Source organism: Centroberyx gerrardi, chromosome 4, assembly GCF_048128805.1.
Source record: "Centroberyx gerrardi isolate f3 chromosome 4, fCenGer3.hap1.cur.20231027, whole genome shotgun sequence".
In the NCBI taxonomy this organism is placed as follows: domain Eukaryota; kingdom Metazoa; phylum Chordata; class Actinopteri; order Beryciformes; family Berycidae; genus Centroberyx; species Centroberyx gerrardi.
In genome coordinates, this window is record NC_136000.1 from 25,254,514 (window position 1) to 25,281,557 (window position 27,044).

The 27,044-nt window shown below is 42.5% G+C and overlaps 1 protein-coding gene across 1 annotated transcript; it reads right to left on the reverse strand.

The window, feature by feature from the left end:
* Positions 1–277: 277 nt before the first annotated feature.
* On the reverse strand, positions 278–25,027 carry n4bp1 (nedd4 binding protein 1). Its single transcript, XM_071905800.2, has 12 exons — positions 24,588–25,027; positions 19,820–20,047; positions 18,272–18,445; positions 16,205–16,734; positions 15,568–15,937; positions 14,075–14,410; positions 13,157–13,392; positions 7,413–7,543; positions 7,160–7,256; positions 6,175–6,282; positions 4,729–4,830; positions 278–4,577 (listed from the first exon to the last, which is right to left on the reverse strand). The coding sequence occupies exons 1-12, from the start codon at positions 24,897–24,899 to the stop codon at positions 4,196–4,198; spliced, it is 3,006 nt and encodes a 1,001-aa protein (XP_071761901.1). The 5' UTR covers positions 24,900–25,027; the 3' UTR covers positions 278–4,195.
* Positions 25,028–27,044: the final 2,017 nt, after the last annotated feature.

Genomic DNA, 27,044 nt, shown 5'->3' on the forward strand with positions numbered 1-27,044 from the left:
TGCTGAATTAAATCTGAACCAAACACCAACCGCAACCAATGGGTGATGTTTGTGCTGATGCACCATATTGGTAAGAAATGCATTCAGTGTCTTGAATGAGAAAACCTTGTGTACTTTTGAATGCTTGTTTTAGCCTGTCGAATGTGGCATCTAACTGAATCGTTTGGACCATTAAAATGTCTTATTCTATTGTGTTAAGCAAGCTCAAAACACAAAAGCATTTGAAAAAAATAAAATAAAATACAATTTGGACTCAGACCGTCTTCTGACTCTGAAAATAATTTATCTTTTACACTTTCCTTGCTAGTTTTCCTTGAAATGTCTTTTTTTTTTTTACAGGAAAGACAGGAAAGGTTACAAGGAACAGTTTTAAGGAAAGGAAGAATGTGGCTGATTACAACACAGTCTCAGCTCTGGTCTCACATTCAATCCACCATATAGGGGCAACATTATGAAGCAATGAAGATGGGCAATATTGCCTGCAATATGGACAGGAGTGGTTACTGTAAATAGAACAAAACTGATCACATAGATGACAATTCAGACTAGTCTCATTTGTTTACGGTAATTATACCAAGGTGTCAATGAATTTGACAATGATGTATTAATGTTTAAAAATACTACATGAAGCACCTTTAAATCCATTTGTACGCTGCGTTCACTACACACCCAATACCCTGCAACATGTCTTGTGCTCCCATTGGTTTCATGATGTAAATGAACGCCAGTGATATGAATTAAGTCAAACAAAAAAACTTTAAAGGAAATGAATTATACTGTGCAACATTGAACAATTGGAACTGTATTTAAGTTGATGACTCTCCACACCTAAGCAAAGAAGATGTGTCCTGCCATTTATGTGTTCTGTTTTTTAAGGGATCATCAAAGGAGACGGCACTACCAATTCACACTGAGGGTGCCAAGAAACCATTTAAGTATCCCGAGACCCAGTATGTCCAGTGTATGGATGGGGCTTCAATCACTGAGTGGTGCCATCTTTTGAATCATGATTTCCAAGATCAGATGAGCCAGATCACATCCCACATTACTCCAGGTCAGCTGGGGATGATGTGGGAATATCTCAGGCCTCTGTGTCCCGCTGCCTGGTGCAGTTATATATTATATATACACTGTATGTATGTATGTATACACAGACCACACACAGTGCTATCGACTACATGCTGTAACCATCAGGACACAGAGTGCACAAGCACAAATTTATAAGAAAAGAAGAAGAAGAAGGCTTGTGGGTGAGTTGAGTGGAAAGCAGTAGTAATTAAGAAACTCATATTTGATATAAAACTAATTTTTGATGCAAAAAACTGTGATTTCTCAAAAATACAGAATAACTGTAATCATTTCAGTCGTTTTTTGTAAAGTAGAATTTATGATGTTTTTATCAGATTAATGTCTCAAGGGCAAGGGTGTGCTGAATTAAAGAGCACACAGTATTCAGAGGCAATGCCTCAGCAGAAAGGCATGGAAAGCAGAAATGCCCATTGCCTGATTTTCCACCATATTGACAGCAACCGCAACCATGAAACATCAAGCAGTCTAAATGCACATAAGTATCATGGGAAACTGTTTCTGACAGCTGTTTCTCACAGTTATTGGCAAAAAGTTGCCCATGTACATTGCCTAAAAATGTTGCCCATGCAACATGGTTCAAAGACCTGGATAGAAAGACAGAGGAGAAGTAGAGTAGACCTGTACAGCCATGCACCAGAGAGAATGTCTTATAGGAGTTGTTGTATTTCTGCAGTTTTTCCACATACATAAAACCATATGTGCACTGTGGCCAAAAAAAATGCTCATATTTACAACAAAGGGTAATAGATATACACAAAAGAATTACAAATTATAATACAACAAAGAAAAGGAGAAAAAATAAATCCTTCAGCAATCATTACAACAGCAACATAGCAAATATGAACACAACTTATTTTTGACACCTTGTAAAGTTTTTGTGCAGAGAGGTTTTTTTCTTACAAGGAGAAGAATATTAATTTTTGTATGCACATCAAATATGCAAGCTGGGGAACCTGCCTGCCCACATTCTCCGGGTGTATTCAGGTAAAAACACTACAAGCTTTCTGCAGATTCATCCAACCAATTAAACCGATCACTACACTATTGGTTAATCAACTTCAATGGTATTCAATTTAGTTATTAATTAAACACAAATTACAAATTTAACCAAAGAAAATGTGTTAAGTTTCTCTCACAGCACCCCAACCTAGAAAACCTGGCTATGATGTGTCATTTCTAAATGTGTGTGGGTCAGTTAACTGTGACCACATTCACCAAATAAATCAACCAAGGCTAAATCTTGTAGTGTTTGTTCCCACCCTAAGCCAGATGGAGTGAAATAGATATTGCCTGAAGATGTAGGGCTCATAACAATAAAATAAACAAACACTTTGGTACTGATACTGACCAAATCCTCCTGACCACACTGTTTCACAATTTATCTGATCAGTACACCTGATCCTGGGAATAATTCCCACCAAATGTCCAATTCTTCCTGATGTGATGTTCAGTAACACAACATGACCGGGCGTCAAACTTCCAGCAACTGAGTTCCAGCACTTCTTCTCTGAGATGACTTGTGAACATCAGTTATTTAGAAGCAACACTGAGCTAACAGAAAAAAGTCATAAATGAGAAAAGAGGTGGCTGGGTCATGGTGCTGATACTCAAATCCACAATCATCTCTCTGCTGACTATGAGGCTGGAGTTTCTGTTAATGACAGATTTCTCCCCAGAAAAATACAATTCTAGAGTAATTTATTAGCGATGGGATCAATTCTTTGAAAACAAGACTGTTGATTGGAAAAGCTGTTGATTGGTTTAAAATGAATTTTAAACCACTTTTTCTTTAGTCAGAATTTTTGAATTTCTGATTCAAGAAAATACTAAGAAAAATTTTGGGAGAATTGATAGTGTATCAAAGCAGCATCTGGACTCAGCCATGCAATGGACTGGAGGTAAAGGCCAGGACACATGGGCAACATTTTGAGGGAATGTAGAAAGGATATATTGCCTTCAATAGGACTAGGGATTGACAAATGGGGTGAATTCAATCTGGATATATACTGTACATATATCGGGCTATAACTGAATGAACTGAACTAGTGGTTGTCACAACTGCCCAGCTACACAACCTCAAAACGTTGCCTGTGTGTTGGCCTGAGTGCATAGGGCTATTTCAGGAAGCTGCTTTATGTGCTTGGCTGCAAAACTGAAACTAGTCCTTTTTGTTGGTTTGGATAAATGCCAAATAAAGGTTGTGACAAATGTCAAAGTGTGGGGTTTTTGGGATGCCTGGCCGACATTAATGACCCTGAACAGGTAGGGATCTAAGCATGCTTCTTGAAATAGCCCCTTGATCTAGGACACCAGTGCTGTCTGATGAAAACTCTGATCTCCAACAAGTATACTTTTCAGGAATTGAAGATGAACTGCGCTGCTGAATCATTCAACATCAGCACTCCCAAAGCCCTGCGTCTTAAAGAGTTCTGTCACTCGTATCACTGGAGAACGCAACTGCTCACTGATATCACGTTCAGTCGGTTGATATTGCCCGGCAGTAAATTCAGTTCCAGAGCGTAACACGTACATCACTGGTGTGCTGAAAAAAGATGCGAAACCTGCCAATGTCCCGAATCGTGTAGCGAAAAGGCTCCGAGCTGGTCTCCTCAGAGATACATGACAGTATCTATTGAGTCTGAGCCTACTAAAACAAAAAAAATAAATAAATAAATCCTCTGCATTGCCGTCAAGGAACTGGACTATTTTGTTACACCTGAATAATTTAGAGACCTTGCTGCTTGACAGATACCAGCCATGGTCTTCAGGCTCGGATAAATGGCTGAATTTATGCAAATGAGTAACATTTTGATTGTGTGGACACCAGTGTTGTTCAGGTAAATCAATTAGAGAGCAAAGGGGGAGGGGGAGACAGAAGAACAAAAGTCATACTGTCCCTACAAATAAGTCTTTGCCAATAGCAGCTTGTTTGACGATCAAAGTCTTTACTACAAAAAACCTTTCTGTGTCCTCCACCTGGGCAAACACTCCGTACACTGGCAGGCTGGAAGAGATGGCAAAATAAATTATCTTTATGCGTATACGTATATACCTTTGCATGTATGTGTGAGTGTGTGTATGTACAGTGTGTGCGCGCCACAGTCATTTATCCCAGCAGCAGCCCGGACAGCGCGTTCAGGTCTCTCATGTACGGGTTGTCGCTGAGGATGCGGTCGATCCGCTGCTTCTGGTCCGGGAAGATGTCGTACAGCTTCCTCTTCAGCTCCGACGTCTCCCCCGGCGACCGCTGGGGCGGCGGGGCGGGCGAGGGCGAGGGGGAGCGGCGGGGCGGGTGCCATTCGGGGGGTCCCGAGTGGGGCCAGTGCGGCGGGGGGTGGGGCATCAGGGAGGCGGGGTGCCGGGGCTGAGGGGTGGAGGCGGGGGGCCGCGGGGCGGAGTGCAGGGCCTGGACGTAGACCGGCTGCTGCGGCTGGGAAGAGGGACGGAAGTCTGGGGGTCTCAGTGGGGGGGGAGTGATGGGGGTTCTCCTGACAGGGAAAAAAAAAAAGGGGGAAAGACGGGGAGAGAGGGAGAGAGTAAGAGATGGAGTGAGAGAGAGTGTGAGAGATGGCAAAGAGTGAAGTCATAAAGTCACAGTTCACTTCATGCCTGCGTGCACACACACACAAAAAAACCTACTTGTTGTCTTTGCGCAGGAAGATTTCTAGGTGGGGTCCATGTTTCCCCAAAGGGTCGTCTGGGATCATGAAGTGGTCCTCCACGAACGTAAACTGAAGCAACCTGGAGGGGAGAAGGGAAAGAAATAAGACTAATTCATGAAGTAAAATAAAGACCTTTTCATTTCAATGCAATCCAAACAGCTTTATTGTAATAGTGTGATAATGCCAAAGCATTAAAACAGAAAATCTATATTTTTTTGTTGTATAGAAGGTAATGGCATTGTATAGACGTCTAAGTATATGCTTATCTGACGTCCTGATGCACAACAAGAGAAACTCCTAACAACTTGGTTGATATGGCAATTAACTATTGAATCTTGGGAAATGAGCAATTTTTCAAGTGTTGTGACAGTGAGTGAGACACATTGCCGAAGGTGCTAGGACTTCAATCATGACAGAAACCATTGATCTCCTCAGCTACCCCTAGAGGGCGCCACATCATCACAGCATATATGACACATGTAGTGCTGTATACGTATACTGTAGCTGTGTGTCTGTGCAGTTTTGACTGGAGCCTTAACCCCCTTGCATCAATATATATATATATATATATATATATATATAAACATACATACATACATACATACATATATATATATATATATATATACATACACATACATACATACATACATACATACATATATATATATATATATATATATATATATATATATATATATATATATATATATATATATATATATATATATATATATATATATATATATATACAAAAAATGTAGACACACTTGAACCAAATCAATTTGTAGTGAGGTGCTATAATATTTCTAGCAGTTCTCATACAGCCCTCATATCAATCAAAACAAGTTAACCTAAAATTGCAAGATGAAATTTTATACATACTATATTTACATATCCCATATAATTAAGTGTCTGCTGAGTAATTTTGTTCTGCACCAACATTTTTTTTAATTACACTAAACGCAATCTTCATCTAAATGTATGTATCTTTAAAAAGATATATAGGATAAAGTAATATTTTGACTTCAGCCACAGATGTCTGTCTTGCCCCGCACAAGGAGATGAGACCCCAAATTGGGGTCTCATCTCCTATACAAAATCACAACTCTTATGCATTGCAATCAACAATCGATTTGGGGGCACTACAACAAATTAGTGATAGAATGTTTATTTTTTTTAGTGCTGTTTTGGCTGTTTTTTTGTTGTAAGTTAATCTGTTCATTGGGTTTTGTTCGCTATTGCTCTTCCCTTTTAGCACTGTGAGATTGGCTGTTAATGTTAACTGCAGATAAAATGCATTCTCATTATTAGTCAGCCCGCCAATCACCTGTCTTGGTTGACCTTCCAAAGTCAACAAGTTGGCTCATGGTGTGTATGAGTGAAGGAGTGCGTAAGCAGTGTGTACACAGCACGTAATCACCTCTCTTGAATGATCTTCCGCCAGGCGTCCGAGGCTTCCACAAAGTCCCTCAGGTTGTCATTGGTTACAATAATCCCGTCTGTTTTTTCTGCTAGGTGGAGCAGGAACCTGACAGAGAGAGAGAGAGAGAGAGAGAGACAGAGAGACAGAGTGGGTGGGGTGGCGCTTTGACAATCGCTCACAAATAGTACATGAAAGATCTTATTCAACTGATCCAGATTACTGCTGCCGCTTTGATGCTTGACAACTATTGGCCATTAAACATTCAGAATTTTCCCTGTGTACAAAGGTCACAAGCTAGATCCCAGATCAGGGGAATGCAGTGGGAGGGAAACCCCTCGCCTGCTGAGGCACGATGAGTTGGCAGCAATTGACGTTTCAATTTCAGGGGAAGTAAGTACGTTTTTCTTTGCCCCATAAAACAAAATGACAATAATACAACTGCAGGGATTTGACTGGGTTGCTGATCAATACCAGTGACTCAATGATTACTTCATCAGGTGCTGAGATTTTCCGGCCTGTACTTTCTGATTTGGAACAAAAACTCTCCTGCCCCGAAAAATGACAGCCGTATAATTACAGTATTTTGATCATGAATCATGATACACTACCTCTTTAGTAGAGGTATCAGACTAGTTAGCTTACTCATCTCTATTGTGAAAATGTGATTTCATTGTTTGTGTTGGGAGGGGTGAGAGCGGTGGGGGCTGTGTCACAGACTTGTGTAGGAGGAGATACGGTCATAATGGAACCAAAGTGCCCAGAGATAAGCGAGTGGTTAAGTCCCCCTGCCTCTGGAAACACATGTGTTCCCCCACCGGTCCCCGCCTGAATCTCCCGTGTCTCCCCCACTGCTCCCCTTGCTGCCTTCCTACTGTCTTAATATGAAAATACTCAAGATGAGTGGACTGCCACGCTACTATACAAGATGTCAGGCTTGAGTAAGGGTTCAGGATGCCGTGTGTGTGTGTGTGTGTGTACATACCTGTCATCGTGCGAGGAGATCCTTTGGCCACACACCTCTCTGGAGGGAGTGAAGGAGAGCAGCCTCAGGTCCTCTAGCTGGTTCAGGAAGTGTTGCTCTATAATAAATGAAAAGGAAAGAAATTAACACACACAGACACAGAGCAGCATCTCTTCAGCCCCTTTTCTATTACTTTGAGGCCTGAAATAAAATCTGCCACTCCCCCGACCCATCAAGACACCCACACACACACACACACATCCAGCATGCGTACCTGTCGTGAATCGGTCTCTCTTCTGCCGCCACTGCGGGACAAATACTGTGATCTCTCTGTGGCCCCGCCTCCAAAATATCTCCACCGCCAGCGCTATGCCTCGACAGGAGAAGAACCGATGAAGGCCGTGACTAGAGAGAGGGGGATGAGGGGAAAAGAGAGACAGGGATGTTAGACATATGTTTGACGGCACTACAGCATGTGTCGTCAGGAGGAGAACCAATGAGGGCCATGACGGGAGAGAAATAGATGTGATACACAGAGACAGAGAGGGAGATGTGATGACAGTAAAGGCATTAAGAGTGGTTTCAGATAAAGAAAATGATTCTAGGGTTCCACAGCCAGTACTATGCCTTGATATGAGAGGACCGAATGCAGGCCGTGAGTAGAGGAGGGAAAAAAAGGACACAGAGGGGAGAGAAGAAAAAGAGAACAGGTGAGGAGGAATAAGGCTGCATATTGACTGTGAACCTCTATGTACAGCGCTGACGTCTTGTTCTCATTATTTTCAATGGAAAGGAAGCGCTGATGCACATTCACAAAAGCGCCGAGAGCTTAGCATGTGTTCATCACCCTGAGCGGCAAATGCTACAAGTCCAGAATATTTAAACTTCTCGCAGGACGGCGCTGCGCTTCACACAGGGTTTCACCGGTCTCCTAGCAACAGCACAAGCCATGATGAGCGCTTCCTACAAGCGTTGGTTTAGTGCTACTAGCTACAGAAGAGCACACGCACGCATCGGCCGTCACGCCATCAGCCGACCCAGATTGTTAGCAGTGACGCGCGCGCTCCATACGCACGCGTCAGCCAGACAAATGGGTAGCTAGGACAGAAAACCACAAGACAACACAAACAACAAACACCATCTGAGAAGAGAAACTCCCTGAGAACAGCCAGACTCACCATGCAGGAAGCTGGCTGCAGGCTGCGACTAGCCACAGACCTGCCATTTTAGACGGCGAAACACACGAGCAACATCCTAAGGCGATGTCAGCGAGCACGTTTGGCAACAGTAGGGACCTGGCTATTTTTTGCCGGTACATTCTTGCAACTCGCTGTGTCACCTACATGGATTCTGTCCTATTTGCTGTTCTTTATTTGTGTTACAGGCAACACTGCCTCTCACCACTGCCTCAAAAAGCTGCCAGTGTATCATCACCTTAGGGTAAGACCCAGGGATCTGCCTTTCCAATGCTGATAAATCTGTAAAAGCAGCACTGTTCTAACATTCTCCAGGGAAACTCTTATTCAAAAGGAATGTGTCTTGAGACCCAAACTGATTTCATGGATTTTTGTGGAGGATCACCCAGCATTTAACTCATTTTCTGTTAGGGCGACCAATCTACAAGGAAACAGCATTATTTGCAGGGAACGTGTTTGACTTGGTGTGTCAAATCTGATATCACAGCCTACTCAATGTTGCAATACATGTCGCAGCTTTCAGTTACAACTTCTGTAATTATTGCCCAAATCATTGAGCAGCAGAGAAACACGGCTGTTATATCACCTTGTTTTTTTCCTATCAGAGAATTTTACAATGTCATTGCAAAATGCATCTTGAGGCTAGATGAGCAATATTACTGTTAGCAGAGATGGCTATTGGTAAGTAGGCTGTAGCATACACAAATATGAGAAAATGTAAATTGTTATCAACACTGTTAATCAGCATAAGTGTTTTTCAAAATCAGGGTTGTTGGGCTGTGGGAAAATGTTAATATATTCTGGATTCTGGAAGGGTAATAGGTTCACAGCCAAAATAACAGGAATCTTTTTATTAGACTAGTCATCATTATGGCCTACAAAATCTGTGTGGGGAAAATCTATGAAATGTATTTTGAAAATGTAAATTCTTAGAGAAAGAATTTAATAAAACACGGAACTATACTGAACAAAAACTACAAACGCAACACTTTTGTTTTTGCTCCCATTTTTCATGAGTTGAAATAAAAGATCTAAGACTTTTTCTATGCACACAAAAGGCTTATTTCTCTCAAATTTTGTTCACAAATTTGTTTAAATCCGTGTTAGTGAGCACTTCTCCTTTGCCAAGATAATCCATCCACCTGACAGGTGTGGCATATCAAGATGCTGATTAAACAGCATGATTATTGCACAGGTGTGCCTTGGGCCGGTCACAATCTAAAATGTGCAGTTTTTATCACACAACACAATGCCACAGATGTTGCAAGTTTTGAGGGAGCGTGCAATTGGCATGCTGACTGCAGGAATGTCCACCAGAGCTCATGTTGCAGCATGATAATGCACGGCCCCATGCTGCAAGGATCTGTACACAATTCCTGGAAGCTGAAAACATCCCAGTTCTTGCACGGCCTGCATACTCACCAGACATGTCACCCATTGAGCATGTTTGGGATGCTCTGGATCGGCGTGTACGACAGCGTGTTCCGATTCCTGCCGATATCCAGCAACTTCGCACAGCCACTGAAGAGGAGTGGACCGACACTCCACAGGCCACAACCAACAACCTGATCAACTCTATGTTAAGGAGATGTGTCACACTGCATGAGGCAAATGGTGGTCACACCAGATACTGACTGGTTTTCAAAAAATGCATATCTGTAGCCCTAGTCATATGAGATCCATAGTTCAGTGCCTAATAAATGTCTTTTTTCAAGATAAAACTGCACATTTTAGAGTGGCCTTTTATTGTGACCAGCCCAAGGCACACCTGTGCAATAATCATGCTGTTTAATCAGCATCTTGATATGCCACACCTGTCAGGTGGATGGAGTATCTTGGCAAAGGAGAAGTGCTCACTAACACGGATTTAAACAAATTTGTGAACAAAATTTGAGAGAAATAAGCCTTTTGTGTGCATAGAAAAAGTCTTAGATCTTTTATTTCAACTCATGAAAAACGGGAGCAAAAACAAAAGTGTTGCGTTTATATTTTTGTTCAGTATAAATGGACAAAATGTTGCCTCCATGCTTCTCTGATGGCAGCTGAGGGGAGCTTCTGTTCTGACCCGTCTAACTTCCGTGTCATGTGCCTCTCTTTCTCTCTGTTGTGTCTGTGCTGGCTACTTCCCTGTGTGCTTGGTTACAATCTTGATCAGCAATCTGCCCTCGCACAAGCTGTGGTCGAGCAGAGACGCACGTTCAACTCCCACAGTCCCACGGCACGAAATGTTTGCTAGGTCTTCGAGCAAAATAAGATGTTTCACGTGGGTCCCACCATTCATGGCACACCCCGCCCAAGGGCTACGGCAGCAAGCTAAAGTTAGTCTTTTTAGCTGTTGATTCCACTATAGTTTAATATGGATGAGGTAGAAGAACAATCCGTCAACAGTGGATTACTGGCTCAATGTTAATCCATGTTAAAACACTAACAGCAATAACAACACCAACAATAAGTATAGATTCTATACAGTCTCGTAGCACATTCGTGGTTTTGCATTCTACAGCTAGAAAACCCAAACAATGTCAAATATAGAAGTGGAAATATCAGCCATAATCCACGTCAGACATGGTTGTCAACTGTGACCAAAAAGTCCTACATTTTAGTAAATAAGATATGCATTTCTAATAGCACACATCCTAAAAAAACAAAAACAAAAGATTTTCCGCAGACGTTGACGTGAGTGGTAAAAGACAGTAGATGGAATAGTTCTTTCTGAATACAAGAAGAGGATTGTGAAACTTGCAGCTAAGGTGTTAAAGTTACATTTTCACACCTTAGTTAAAAAAAACAGAACAACTTGAGCTCACTGTCCCAATAATTACAGTTTACAGAATTATGTTCTGTGAGGATGTCCGGAAAGAGAAAAAGTGGAGGAACAGAAAGAATAAACACTCAAACGTTTACCATGGGTCATACTTTTGTGTGTGTACGTCTAGTGTGAAATTGTATACGACTGACCTAGTTGGCCACGTCGACCTAATCTCAGGATGTGCCTGATGTTCGTGCTACAAAGCCATTCATCTATGGGCATCAATCGCTACGTCAGCTATCAGGCATGTGGTGACATACGGAAGCCATGTCTTATCATTTGAAGGATGTAGCCTACTACCTGTCATTGTGTAACTCACCACTGTGTAGATCACAGATCTCTCTCAGTAAGGGAGAGGCCAACATCATTGACTTTGTTCATGTTGTTTCTCTCTAATGATGCATCATTAAACCTTGATCAGATCGACTCCTGTCTGTTCCTGTGCTGTGGTATCAATATCACTACACAACACTGGGTCCACAAGAATGCCACAGACACATAAACATAACACGGAGAGCACAAACAGAGACGAACAGACAGAAACACACGTAATTACACACATACGACATACAGGACAAGATAGTTTCAGCTTGTGGTCGGGGCTGCTATGCAAACTCAAGGGAAGTTCCGCAGTCTGTTGAAAGAGAAAGTGATGAATGACACCGCAACAGGAAGCAGGAAGAGATTATGCAACCAGCAAAATCACCGAGGAAACCTGGACATAACCTGACAAGGAAAGAAGTCTCTGAGCTCAGTAAAGAGCTGTGGAAACCCAGGTATAATGTGACAGAGAAAGATATCTCTAAGGTAATGACTTTGCAAAACCTGGACACATGCTGACCATGAAATCAGTTAACAGCTGAAATGTCACCGCTGCACTTTTCAAACAACGAAGGCTATTGTTTCCTGATTAAAAAAACAGAACAAAAGGTGATTAACAAAGTGGATTTATAGAACCCCTGAAACACTACGCAACATTTTGGTGTCTTTGACTTACTCTAGATTTGTCCAGGGAGTCTCACCGTATTACAGCACAGAGTCAAACAATAGGTCAAATTACTGTATTGTATTGCAATCAATACAGGGTATTAAAAACGTGAGCTATGGAGATAAATAAAAGGATATCATGGTTTTAACAGACTGACTCATGACAGCCTCTCAATACCCAGCAAACACAAGCGTCATAAAATCCTCTGGGAACAAAGAGTAGTAGTACATCCTCTTGCCCTCCACAGCCACAGGAAGACCTGGGCTTTTTGATCACGCTTAATTCTGGTAAGGAGAGAGGATGAGAGGGAAGAGGGAGGGAGAGACAGAGAGACTGAGAGAACGTGAAAGGAAGTGGTTGCGAAAGCGAGAGGTCATGAGAAGGTCATTCAGGACGAAGAATGGGAAGGCAAGTGATCAGCAAAGAGTGAGAAAAAAGTAACTCCTTCCTTGTGACACACATGTACACGAAATTTCTTGCGTTCGATCGACCGAGTCAAATGCCCGTCACCGTTTTGCAATCGCCGGCTGAAGCTGAAACTTTGAAACTACAGCCGAGAGAGAGTATTACTGGAAAAGCAGTTTCCTTCTTAAAAACACCTCCACAATACACCCCGCACCGCACACTGGTGATACAGCTGTTTTCGCTCTGACACGCACACACACACAGCGATGAGTAGCAACACTATATGAATATGTGGGCTTTCAGTTCTAGTGCACCCACGCACGACACAGGGTGTAGCCGGGGGCTGCGTACTGTAAGAGGTGGTGTGCTTGGTTAGCGAGTATGACTGTGAGTGGGTGTCTTACCTTAAGTGATGATGACGGCGATGATGATGGGAATAGTAATGGGTTTGTATGTGTGAAAGGAAGAACACGGTAAAAATATGTATTGTAGGTGTGGGAACTGACACCACTGAAACAATATTATAATTGTCATCACAATAGCTGTGATATGTATGTCTATATTTGTGTAGTGTGTGTGTGTGTGTGTGTGTGTGTGTGTGTGTGTGTGTGTAAACTCACGCCATAGCCACATTGCTGCCGTCTATGATGATGTGTCTGAGCTCCGGGCGTCCCGGCTCGTTTGGCAGCGTCAGAGTGTACGGAGTCCTCAGCGATTGATGGAAACGGGCCAGGCCGGTTACCGGGGGCGCCGGCGGGTCAATGGCCGGGGGAACCCTGGCTGCGCCCCCATGAAACCCCATGTGGCCAATCGTCTGGTAGGAAGAAGCGGCGGGGCGGGAGATGGGGTCAGCTGACTGAGAAGGAGGAAGAAGAGGAGGTGGTGAGCAACTGTGGAATGCTAAAATTCAGAACAATAACAGATTCATTTGTAAAAAACATTAGCAACACAAGGAACTTGAGTCATGATGACATAAAAAACAATAGCCAGTTTAGAGCAACAACAACTGACAGCAACTACGACATCTAGTTCTTGACTGCAACAACAATATGATTACCGGATATTCACAACGATGATTCCCTCCTAGTCATAATGTAAAATTCCATGATGACTGATGATGACGGTGGATAATTTCCATGATTTAAAACTCCTTCCTTCCTCAGTTCTACGTTTTCGAAAAGATAAATGTTGTCTGGTTTCCACTACAAGGCCAACTGGGCCCAGCTTTAGCTTACTAATTATTGAAGTTCGTCAATTTCCTCCAAAAATAAAAATGTGTGCTTGTTTTTCAATATCTAGTCAACAAGTAGAGATGATTTTTCAATATCTAGTCAACAAGTAGAGATGATTTTTCAATATCTAGTCAACAAGTAGAGATGATTTTTCAATATCTAGTCAACAAGTAGAGATGATTTATCAGCAAGGATATAGTTTGAAACAGACAAATTGTGTTTTCAATCTTGTCAACTCAGTGAATAAATATGGAGAGAAATGGCAGCATGTTTAGCAGAGACGTCCAACCTTATTGGGATACCTACATTGGGGGAAGAAGACGAGGAGGTGGTGGTGGCAGTCAGCCACTGAGGCGCGCTGCGCAGCGCTGTCACACTCTCCACTTTGATTGGTCCTCCTAAAGTCTGAGTCCCGCCCCTCGAAAGGTAGTCCCTCTGCGAAAGCCCGCCCCCTCCCCGTGCCAAGTAGTCTGTTCTCGATCCGGATTGGGTGTCCAGGTGTTCCATCGCCATCATCCGGGACGACCTGCTACCTGGTGTTAGGTTATCAGTGGCGGTGAGATCGTCGTCGTCGTCGATGGTGATGACCTCATAGTTCCCTGCCCCTCCCTGAGCGCTGGAGCTCCTCTTGATGGTGATGGCCTGAAATCAAATTTGACATGATTTCATTTATTTTGGGAGTAAAACAGCATGCATGCTAATACCCATACACAGGCATACATGAATCCAGAGCATACCCCTTGGAAAGACAAGTAAACATGTCAACCCCCACAAATAATGCAGGCACCCCTTCCCTTGGGCCAATCTGTAACAAGTAAACAAACACTGTTGTGCCTCCCTACAGCCAATCGGTGTAATTTTGAAAATGTCGGAACAGAGGAATGAAACATATCATGCTCCGAAGTTTTGTCAGAATCCAATGAGTGGAGTCTATTGTGCGCAACGTACAATTAAAGAGATGCTGAAGCGCCCCCTTCGGCCAATCAGTGTAATTTTGAAAATGCCAGAGCGGAGCAACTACATGCACCTTGAAGTTTCATCAAAATCTGATCAGTGGCGTTATCACTATTATTGTGGTCTTCGCAGATTAGATATAAGCGATGAAGTACAGTAAATGAGATGACGTGAGATAAATGCGATCTGATAAATTAAAGTGTAATGAGATGTTAAAGTGATGAGAGGCGAATGGAAAGTGAGATGAGACATGAGTGATGAAATGAGGTGATGGCATGTCCTGCGATAATAACAGAAAGGAAATTTATGATCCAGTGAGATGAGTCATAAGATATGAGGCAAATTACTGGAGATGATTTGATATGTAGAATAAACCGATGAGATGAGAGAAGTTGAAAGATGAAAGGGGAAGATGAGACAAGATGGCAAGGTGACACGAGAGGTAAGATATAAGCAATGTCAGTGTGAGATGAGGTGATAGAATGAGACGAAATGAGAGGATTTAGAAGATAAGATGAAAAAGTGCCGTATTATTTATCTGAAATGTATCTTGCAGCCACAAGCAGCTCACTCTACATTACATTATATTACTCTTTAGCGTCATTTCAAACTTTCAAAGTGAGCCAGGTACTTAAAAATGGCCTTGGACTGGTGTCATTTGCTCTTCCCACGCATCCTGCAGTGCAAGTGGATTATTAGACTGGATGTTTATGTTTTGGCACGCTGCACTGAAGGACAGGAAGGACAGAAACAATATCAAACCGAGAGGCCGCCATCTTTATGCTCGCGGTTCATTCGTCCACTCAAATGAGTGACATCACTGACGTTCCAGGGGTGTGGAGTACCTGCTGAGTGCTGGTCTCACTGCCACTACATTGTCTCCGGTGGCCCAGGCCGTTACTGTAGCCGCCATGCTGGCTGGGCTTAATGTTCTCTTTAGATCTGCCGGGGTCTAACAGCGCTCTGTTCAGCCCACGCTCCTTCTCTCTGCTGCGAGAGACTGTAGAGGAAGAGGAGGAGGAGGAGGAGGAGGAGGTGGAGGGAGTTTCTGGGGAGCGTGCAGAGTTCAGTCTTCCTCCCTTTTCCCCTCCTCTCGTCCCCTCTTCGCAGCGCTTGGTTTCCTCGACGATCCTCTCCAGGACTAGGAAGGTATCTTCTGTCTGCCCCGTCTCCTTGACGACGCGCTCCACCACTTCCTGCTGGTAACCCATGGTTCTGAAGAAAATGAGTTTTAACATGTCTTCATTGTGCAGTGACAAAGCCCAGATGCAATGTTAATACATCAACATGGTGGAATACACAAAAAAAACACATACAGTAAGCTGTCTAAAGCCTGGAAGGCAAAATAGGCAGAATTAAAAAGCAAACACCAACTCCCCATTTTCCACATGACCCAGTGTTTTCAAAAACAAGCAATTGTTAAATAGCTCTATTATACCAATAATCAACACTCCCAACATTGCATAATACTATGATCATCACCTGAAGAAATTGACCAAGCAGCGGAGGTTGGTTTCTGGGCTGACTGCCTCCCCGTCGTCCGAGACGCCCTCGTTGGAGTCCAGCATGATCGTACCCGCTACTGTGTTGGCTTTTGCCGAGGAGGAGAGCGAAGAGGATGCGGAGGGGGTTTTGGATCTACAGCTGCTGCTGCCCACCCGGCTTTCTCTGTCCTTCTTCTGCCGCTCCCTATCTCTCTCTTTCTCCGGCGACTCCTCCCTCCGCTCCAGAGAGTACTGTCTCTTTGTGTCCCGAGTCTCACTCTCAGATGAGCGCCGCTTGTGCGAGGGCCGAACCCCGTTCAGGAGGACAGCCTCGGGGCCTAAGCCTATCCCGCCTCCTGCTCTACTGCCTCCACTAGCAGATGCTGGCCCAGTCCCCTTCTCCTCAAAGCTGGTGTCCAGGATGCGGTTGGAGAGCTCTGTGACAGGGGTGCTGCTCTGTGAGCGGTCTTGGTCGGCCTCCACCAGGCTGGGATGCGATGTATGGTTATGCTGAGCCTGTGTGTGGGCCTGGGTGTGGAAACACAACAGCAATCACCTCGATGCCGAGAGTAAGGTGCGAGTAGCAGCAGTATCCTAAATAAAGCTTTTACAAAGGTGTCTGTGAGTTAAATGTAAGACTGTTCAGGACCTTTATAATGCCAGTTAGAATGAAATATAAGACCAAATTCAAAATTGAAGCATGAAAATGACAACAAATGTAGACTTATAAACTGTGTGACTGGGCTGATTTGTCACTGGAAAACAACAGTAATCACAGCATTTTTACGAATGTTTAATCGTATTTAAAACCTTTTAAGACCTATGTTTAGATAATATTATTTAAGATTTTTAAGACTTTTTCAGGACCTGCAGACACCCTGTTATATAAATGTTTCATGACCTTGGGACCAGGCCAAACCTTTGAAAATACATGGAATAACATCAAATTTCAAAAATACATGGGTGTCAATGAGGGGGAAAAAAACGACATGAAGAACAACAATAAGACCCTGTCTCGATGAGGTTGATACTGAGGTACACACAGCCAAGGACATACAGGCCGTCACAGATAGAGCAAAGAAAAGAACAGCGCACATTAGACACAACATGAGATACTACAGCACTGGTTCTTAAAGTAGGGGAATTACAGCACATGGTATGCTTTATGTTACTAGCACACCATGGATGAAAATGGCTCCACTGATAACATGTCCCCACTCTTCTGACCTACTGTACAGAAACTGACTGTCAGTGTCAGTATGCATCTCCAAAAACTCCTTGCAGGAACTGAGAAATCTGGCTTACTTTCCCCTCACCCGCATGCACTTTCCCTTGGTACTGTTGCTGTGGCCTGGTCATGAATAGGTAAATTCAGGTCAGTCAGGGGTGAAATACTTCCGATACTTGGAAGCTATCAAACTTCGTCATGGTTCACAGCACTTGAGAAAACCATTTCCTACAAATCATGTCAATCCTTTTTATACTTGTACTGCAGCATGTAATTAATAAAAGGATGTAAACGTATTGTTGTGAAAATCTAAATTAAACTGTGAATATCCATACCTTAGCAGCAAATGTTCACTAACCCTAACTCCCACAGTCCTTTTCTTATATTCAGAATGCACCATGGGACTACACAGTACTTGGACTTTGTTATTTGTAAAGTCATTTGAGGCATGCTTTTGTGATGGAAGGGATAAATAAATAAACCTGACTTGACCTGTACTTTATTGGGCTGGACCATAGACACAGGACCATACTTTGCCCTGGGGTTTAAAACATATTGGCAGTTCAACATTTTGAAGTGTGCATGCCTGGAGGCATGGCCACAGTGCCCAGCCACCACTAGGGACACCTAATCTTCATTTAATGTTTTATAATGCATCGTGAAATCACGCAATGGTTTGGCTGTGAGGTTCTGAAACCCAACTACCTGTGGTAGAAGTCGACTGTTTCCTTAATTTGCTGCAGGTACAAAAGGGCATACTTGGGGATACAAGGTTTCTGCTGGACACCATCATTATGCAGCACTGTAATAAATCACATTGAAAAGGTATACACAAACCAGGGTGGATGTGTTTGCGCTAGTGGGGCTTTGTGCCAATCCCAGTAACTCTTCCTTCAGCGCACTGGGCAGCAGCAGAAGTTCCATAGTGTACTTATCATCCCTCTCCTCCACGAACGACTTGAACGCCCGTTTCACTGCTGGTTCCCTGTCACTGGGCAGACTGCGCTTCTCCTGGATAACACATACACACACACACACACACACACACACACACACACACAGACAGATTCATGTTTTTGGTGTGCTGTACTGTATAGTACTGTGCTTTAATTTTTTTTAATAACCATCTTTTGCTTATATTTGCAAGTTTTAACAAGTTTTTCAAAAAGATTTAACAAGTTGCTATATTGCTATATAGGCTAGTTTTACAAAAGAACACTAGTCATGTTTATGCAGTGAAAGATGTGAAGTGAAAGATGTGAAAGGTCAAGGTGACATTTTCTGTAATATTTCCATCCAGTCATCACGGCGTCATTTTTGATATGTGGTCAGTAGTCCATACTGAATCATAATGTAGTTTTAAATGCTCCCACTGTTATAAAGTACTGAATAACATAGGGCTATGTGCACATTCGCCTTAGTGCTGGTGCAGGATAGAAAATACATCAGTAAAACGTTGATCCACACAACACTGTTAGTGAATAATTCACTAACAGTACACAATGTTTCGACCTGTCAACAGCATACTGCTCTTGGTCTTTGTCAGGTGTCACCTGAGGAAGACCAAGAGCAGTATGCTGTTGTGTGGAACGTCCCACTGTTACGAAGCTGTAAAACCTACTAACTAGTAATCTTGCCCTGTGTGGAAATGTTGTCATGCCACATAGGTCTCCGCATGTCCAAACTGATACTTCAGATTCAAATTATTGGTCAATTCTACAGAAGTAATAGATTATTGTGGTATAGTACATGTGTTGGTTGACCTAGGTCAAGCCTTGGGGACAGATAATACACGAGATGTACCGTTTCAGGGCCAGTCGTATGAGACGTACTGTCTCAGGTCTACATGTCTCAGGGTCATGTCTGTTTAGTCTGTAATTTACGTAACAGGACACTACATAGATCACAGGGCTGCCACAGTGCAGAGAGAGAGACTGGCATCACTGACTGTTGTTCCTCTCCAATGATAGGCTACATCATTAAACTTCTAATCTACTAATTAATCAGATTATACTCCTATCTGTTCCTGTGCTCTGGTATCAATACCACAAAACATTATACTGCTCTTATAGTAATATTAATAGCTAGGCAAACTCCTTGTGTGTCATTGGTGAGATTTTAAGATTTCATATTTTGTTCTTGCAGCACAAAATGAATACAACTTTCAGGTACTCATCTTTTTTTGTTCAAGAGACCTAATTTTGATCTAAATTAAAATCATAGTAATCATTTACAACAGCAGTCTTCTTTCACATTAAGTTCTCAAGTCCTCATGCACATTTAAAAAAAATACATCTCTCAACATATTCCTATGGTCCATCTCAACCTGTCATCCATCAGTAGATTTTGTAGGATTGCATGTAATCACCGATCTAGAATCCCTACCTGGAAGAGCGCCACAAACTGCTGAACTCGGCTCTGGGCCATCACCACGGGTTCGGCCCGACCCAACAGCCGCAGGCGGCCCGGCTCGGGCACCTGAACCTCGGCGCTGGTGTCCCGTAGGAGCCTATCCAGGAACAGGCCACGGGCACCGGCGAAGATGCAGTGCATGTCCACTGGGTAGCGCTCCTCCTTCTGCAGCTCGGGGTCACACAGGCCCCTCACATATTCCTGGAGGACGAAGAGGACAAAAACTGTAATGGACTCTCAGTGAACAACATCATAAACTTCAAGCGCAACAGTAACATAATATTGGAAGTTCTCTTTTTCTGCAGGATTACCGCCCTTTCCTGCCTCCCACGTCACCAAGCCTTTCTCCTCCTCTCATCTCTGTCCAACTAACTGTCATTCACTTCCACTCTTTCGCCATCACCATCTCTTTATCTTCTCTCTCACTTTTAACAGGCATACACATGAAATGTGTCAATTTATCCCTCAACACACACATCAAAGAAAAACCAAACCATGAGGCGGAGTAAGAGGCAAACTAATTCTTGGTAAAATAAAATGGACAAAAAATTGGAAAAGATAAAAAGAGTGGGGAACTACCATTTCTGAACAGTGAAAATCTTTGGGGCCTCCAGTGACTTCCATAGCTGAATTCAGAAAGCCCTCGCTTGCTTCAGACTGCTAGATTTTTGAAAGCCTTAACAAAAAGCACATCGGCTCCACTGGGCTCTCAAGAGTTTTACAGCACAACCATTTTAGTGGCATATGCTCCTAAAAATAAATTAATGCTACCTAGAAATTTTAAAAAGGAGCACATTCACAAGCATTCAGCACACCTTGTACTCCTTCAGTTTTTTGTTTGTGCTCCTGAAAATTCCACTTTAGGAGCACAAATACAAAAAAAACTCATTGCTGTAGAGCACTGGGTGACACTTGCTGAGAGGGTTAATTGATTCAGGGAATCTCCTGGCTATGGGAAATGATTGGATGAATCAGCCTTAGGTGGGTGCCGTCACTGAGAAATGCTTTTGGAGCTACTGTGTCACCTTTTTTTAGTATTAATGTGTAAGAAAGACTCAATACTGAGAACATAAAGTGAGTCAACAGTGACGGGAGGGAGAAAAAAAGAGACATGGACAAGGATGTGAGGTTTGAAACAGAAACTGAACTCAAATATTTGGGTATGGCTTGTGCAATGAAACGACCGATTAATTGAGTCGGGATTTCCAGTCGCTCTGGCTGGGGATCATCTTGTTACTGGTACCACAGAGGATGTATTAAGATGCGAGTCCATGGGAATTATAAACAACGAAAAAAAAAACTAAAACTGAAACTAAAAAATGAAATTTTGCTGTGTGTTGCATTTTGTAAAGAAACACTTCTGTGTTTGTAGCTCTGTTTGTGATTTTTGTAACTGTATGATTATGCATGTCAGGGTCCATGAAATGTAAACTCATTAGGAAGTGTTTAGAATTTTGTCCATCCACTTGATGCATATTCATGTGTAGCATGATTGACTGACTTGGCAGAAGAACTGATCACAGGCCAATTCCCCCCCCCCCCCCCCCGTCATACATATTTATGAAAGCATCACTAGACCAAGGACACTCATACTATACTGCAGACCTAACTTGTGTCACCACCTACAGTAGTGTCCTAGATTCAGAAATCTTGTCCCTCACCACCGTCTTGCCTGGGTCCTGGAGGACACAGTAACCCCGGGGAATAAGAAGACAATTGTACTGTAAAGGGTCCGGATTAGGATGGAAGGAGAAAAATAAGATGAAGGATAAGACAATATAGGACTGATCAAAGCAACGTTATTTATTCATTCTTTTAAAAGAGAAACTTTAAAACGAGCATCGCTACACTAAAAAAACTTTTGTTAGCTGATGCGTTACCAGGAAACAGCATCATTTAACAGAATGTTCAACAGTTGTTTGGATTGGCAGTGATAACATGGAAACTCCCATGGTCTACTTTCTCTGATGGATTCTCAAAACAATGGATTCAATTTCTTAAACAATTAACAGTTAAAGGGCCAAGTTATTCTACAAGCCATGCCGAGGTCAGGGATGCAGCCCAGTGTCCTTGGTCTTGACCTGTGATTAGATCCTTTATAACACTCAATGTACAACTGTTTCTGAAATTCCCGTAATAACAAATAATAGGACCTGTGTTACTGCCTTTTCAGCTGGTAAGAATCTTAGCAACCCAATTCTAGTTCGGATTTCAAAACCTGGCCCTCCTGTGCCCCATAATGTGTTGACTGTGCCACTTGCCAAGCTGCTAAATGCTAGACCATCTAGTAAGTTGAGTTTTTAAATGATTTTATTGCATCCCATACACAGAGCTTTTTTCATACCCAGCTTATTAAACGGTGTCCTCCACATCATGGTGTTCTAAACTCCCCTGGGCTCAATGGCCGCGGTGGGGGCCTTACTGTGGCTTTAACAGCATTTTAAATGTAGGCCTACCCCTGTACTTGTTTTATTTCTGAAATACCATAGTGATCATGGTTGGCGATTTTAATATCCATGTTGATGACCCTTCAAATAGTTTCGTTTCTGAGATTTTAAATACTACTGCATCGTTAAATATTATACAACATGTAGTGGGTCCCACCCATAACTACGGTCACACCCTTGATCTGGACTTCACCCTGGGCTTGACTCCTAACTCTCTTGGCATAGTGGATTTTATATCTGACCACAAATGTATTCTCTTTGATGCCTCTCTTCAGACAGTTACCTCTTCACTGAAGCACACAGTAACCTGTCGCATCTTTAATGATCAATCTGCTCCAAAATTCACATCTACTTTCAAGGATCTGAGTCAGCCTGCTTATGTCTCGGTTCTCTCACATTGACTTAGTTCATTGTTTCAATGATATCTGCAAAAATCTTATCAATACCCAAGCCTAGTTAAAGTCACGCCAAATGAAAAAATACTTTTTCAGCTTTTTAGCTCATATCGTCCCCCTATTTGACAATTTGTGCCAAAAAAATGACAAAAACTGTATTTTCTTGTAATTTTATATCAAAATGTCATTACTTTTACTTCCTCAAAAATGGAAAATCTTTACTGATGACTTCATTGTGTACACAGATTTTTGAACAATCCTATCCCTCTGCCTTCCCATTAAATAAAACTGCCTTTCTCTCCTGAACTGAAATCCTGTTTGTCATCAATGTGACTTTACTGTAATGTATTATTGGCTTTTCAGTGATGCTTCAATGAACATTGGGGATGCCTCAAACATCCAAAAGCTACTTGCTGGTTGGTTGGTTTTCAAAAATATGCTAAAAATGAGAGATTTAACATTCAGGTATAAGAAGCAGACCTATGGCCACGCCACTGGTTATTGATACAGACTTTCTATAACTGAACACAGTCACAAACTGTTACTTCTTCTTAAAGTGAAGCAGACCAGCTACTGGACACTATACTGTATGTTGCCAACTTGTTGATGCTCCAACAAAGTGTGGCAGGTAGTAGAAAGACAGAGACCAGAATAACAATTAGGATTATTTTAAATTATTTGGTAGCATTTCTCATGTGGTTACCTTCAAAAAGGGGAAAATAAACAATTATAATAACAGAAAACCTATCTTGTTGTGAAGCGCTTATTGCTGTAGCCCTACAGGGAGGCTTTTTTGCCTCCAGTGTCATCCTAGTCATGAGTTGAACCTGCTGTCAGTGAAAATACCATTTCCATATCAAGTTCTCGGTTGACTGGCAGAGCTTGGAGCAGCTGGTTGCAGGGGGAGCGACTTACGCACAAAGGGGAAACTCACGACACAGGATGCAGAAGTGTGAAAGATGCTCTTAGTATGGGAAATCACACAGGAAAAAATAACTTGAATACTAGAGATGGTGCCAGCTATGGTGTAACTCAGGACTGCAAAAGTGCATCATCTCTAAATACAACTCAGGGCCAAATGGACAGCTATGGTGCAACTTGTCTTATCTGTCGTCACACTGATTATTTATCCTAGCTATAAGCCTAGAGCATTCTCAAAACGTCTCACAGACCTTAAACTAACTAACCCTAACCATTAAATAAGAGGTTCTCAAAATGGACCGGGAGCCTTCAGGGGTCATTGAGGGGGTTTGTGGGTGTCCTCCTCAGCAAAATAAGGAATACATTAATTTCACTATGATTCAGTTCCCTAGTAATTATCCCAATTAAATGTACCATTGAAGAATGGATAGAGATGACTATTGTAATCAAGTTTTACACTCACAACTATCAGCCTATATACAATTCAATACTAAATCATAAACAACATTCTTCTCATGTGGGGATCCCTGACCTAAAATCTTATGACATGAGAGTCTGTGTGTGTTTATTTGGAACCCCTTAGATAACCTAAAACAGTCATTTGTCAACTGAAATGGCCTGGCTGGTGTGTCCTGTTCATAACATCTACTTTTTTGACTGATGGCCTGTTTGCTGACTGCTATCCACTGACAACACATAAGCCAGTTATAATTGATCACACAGTGCTAGAGAGAAGACTGGTGAAACAAAAGAGATTGCTGCCAATCAGAGAGATGCGTGATACACATGTTCACTAGTCAAAATCTCAACAAATCTCTCACTATTTTCTTATGAATGATTCAATGAGGTGGCCTTGTGTACCATCAGACAGCGCATTATTTTTGTTAAAACAACCCTATTCACAGTAAACTATTGGTGATTCAATGGGAGATGAAACTCAAACTGTTTATGAATTATATAACATTGTGTATAACTCACCTTTGCCTTGGACACGTCGTCTCTGTTTCCCTTAAGCTGCAGCCATATCTGTCGTGATGTTTTGCTACCGTGCGCCTGTCCCGTGGGGTCCAAAAGACCAATAATGGTGAAAGCTACCTTGAAAACCTGTTCTACCCGCGGCTTGGCACATTTCAGCTCCTCTTGTTTATCTTCCAGGACCGTAAACTCGTCCACGGTGGGGGCCTCTTGCTGCTGCCTCCCGGCCGACGCAGGGTGCCTGCTGGTCGGCTGCTCCGGGCAGGCTAGCTCGGTGACTCGTCTCATTCCGAGGAGGGGCCGCGTTGTTGACATTCCGGTTCTGAATCTAACCGTCGCTGTTGACAACGGCGTACTAATACTTTAACCTCTCGGCGTCGTTAGGACCTTTTCCCTTCTTCATCGCCTCTGTCGGTCTTTACTCCACTGTCCTGCGTCGTGTTATGAAGCCGCAGTATTTGTGTTTAATGACATGTACACCAAGCTAGCTCGGGTTGTGGATAAGAAGCCCCGAGCGACGTACCCGGAAAGTCCCAGTGATTGCGTCATCAAAACACGACAATATAGTTTTTTCATCACAGCGTGTCTGCGATGCTTATCTGTTATGATCACGTTGTGAAAAACAAAATATCTCCGTCGTCGAATGACCTATATCCCTACGACATCAAAAATGTACACTCCTGTGATGTACTTCCCATAAGATTACACTGACAATTAAGTCGCACCAAAAACAAACTTGTGACAACGCATATATAAGTATAGGTCTGTTAAACGCGCAGGGCTACTTGGTTGGAGTAATAGAAGTGGTGACAGGCCTAGAAAACAATAAATAAAAATTATTTGATAGCTGAAAAGGTGTGCAGTTTTGCCCTCTTGTGGTTATGCACAGTCATTGCCGGCTCGTTGCAGTGATGTTATTTCATAACCAAACTCAATATTTATTTCCTAGAGTAGCCTATAGTAAATATTGTTCATAGACCACAGACATGATAGAATGAATATATTTAGGACAACTTCTAAAATATTTTTTATCTTTGTTCCAGACCTCTTCTTTGACAAACAGCAAAGCAATATCCAAATCAGCACCTCTTCATTGTGGGAATATCTTCAATATCACACACACACACACACACACACACACACACACACACACACACACACACACACACACACACACACACAAGCTCTGACCCCATATCTGAATATTAGGCTTTGTGATGTGTTGTGAACTGGTATGAGGGGAGTAGTTTCACTAGGACAGAGGAAAGCACATATTACCCACACAAGCACACTTAAAAGCTGCACAGTGCAACCACAATCATCTTGTAGTTAGTAGTTAGAATTTTAATACTTTGCTCAAGGGGAATTTGGGCAGTTGTTGTTAAGGGAGAGGAGAGACAATGCATCATGTTCACTTTCACCACCCAGCCCCCTCCAGCCTGTCAGGGGGCTTGAACCAGCAGCCTTCTGGTAACAAATGTGCTTCTCTAACCTTCAGACTACTGCCTCAACCCTGTGCCACTGCTATTATGCAAGAATTGTTAGCAGTCATTAGGCTGGGGGGGGGGGAGAGAGAGAGAGAGAGAGAGAGAGAGAGAGAGAGAGAGAGAGAGAGAGAGAGAGAGAGAGAGAGAGAGGAGGAAGAAGGGACAGATATACAGAGGCAAGCAAACATGCATATTGAGAAATGAGCACATACGGACAAAAGAGCGATGCACACTAATAACACAAACCGAGTGAGGAAGAGAACAAAAAATCATAAAAAGGAAAGGTGGGAGGCAGAAGAATGGGGGGTAATGGAAAAATACACAGAGAAACCATGAGAGATGAAAAGATATACATATAAGCAACAAAGTGAAAGAGAGAAGAGGAGAGCTAGACAGAAAGCTAGATAGTAACCAAAACTGTAAGGCAGAGAGAGAGAGAGAGAGGAAGCGCAAAGTGAAAAGGAGAGCACAAAGAGACATCTGCTGTCAACCAGCGAGTCCTTGAGATGGAGAGTAAGACAAAGCAGATGCACACAGATACACACACACACACAGACACACACACACACACACAGACACACACACACACACCTCTCATGTACATGGAAGTTAGTAGCAACCATTAGCGTGCACATGTGGACACAGTGGTGAAGCGTAGACACACGGGTCAAATTTTATTATGTGTATATAGAGAAAGGGTCATGTGATCCACTGAAGAGGAAACATCTTCATTTGAGATTCTGATTGAAATTCACATTGACTGAATTTAAAACTATTTCCAAATATGCAACATGCAATGTAAACTCCATGTATTGATGATGAGATAATGAGATCATTATTTATTGTCAGTCTATAGCAACATATGTTTTTATATGAATTATCCAGGAATCATCAAACCTAAAAAACACAAATACAGACAGCACACAAGACGTTAGAGTGGCTTGTATAATCTAAACTGTATAATATAACTGAT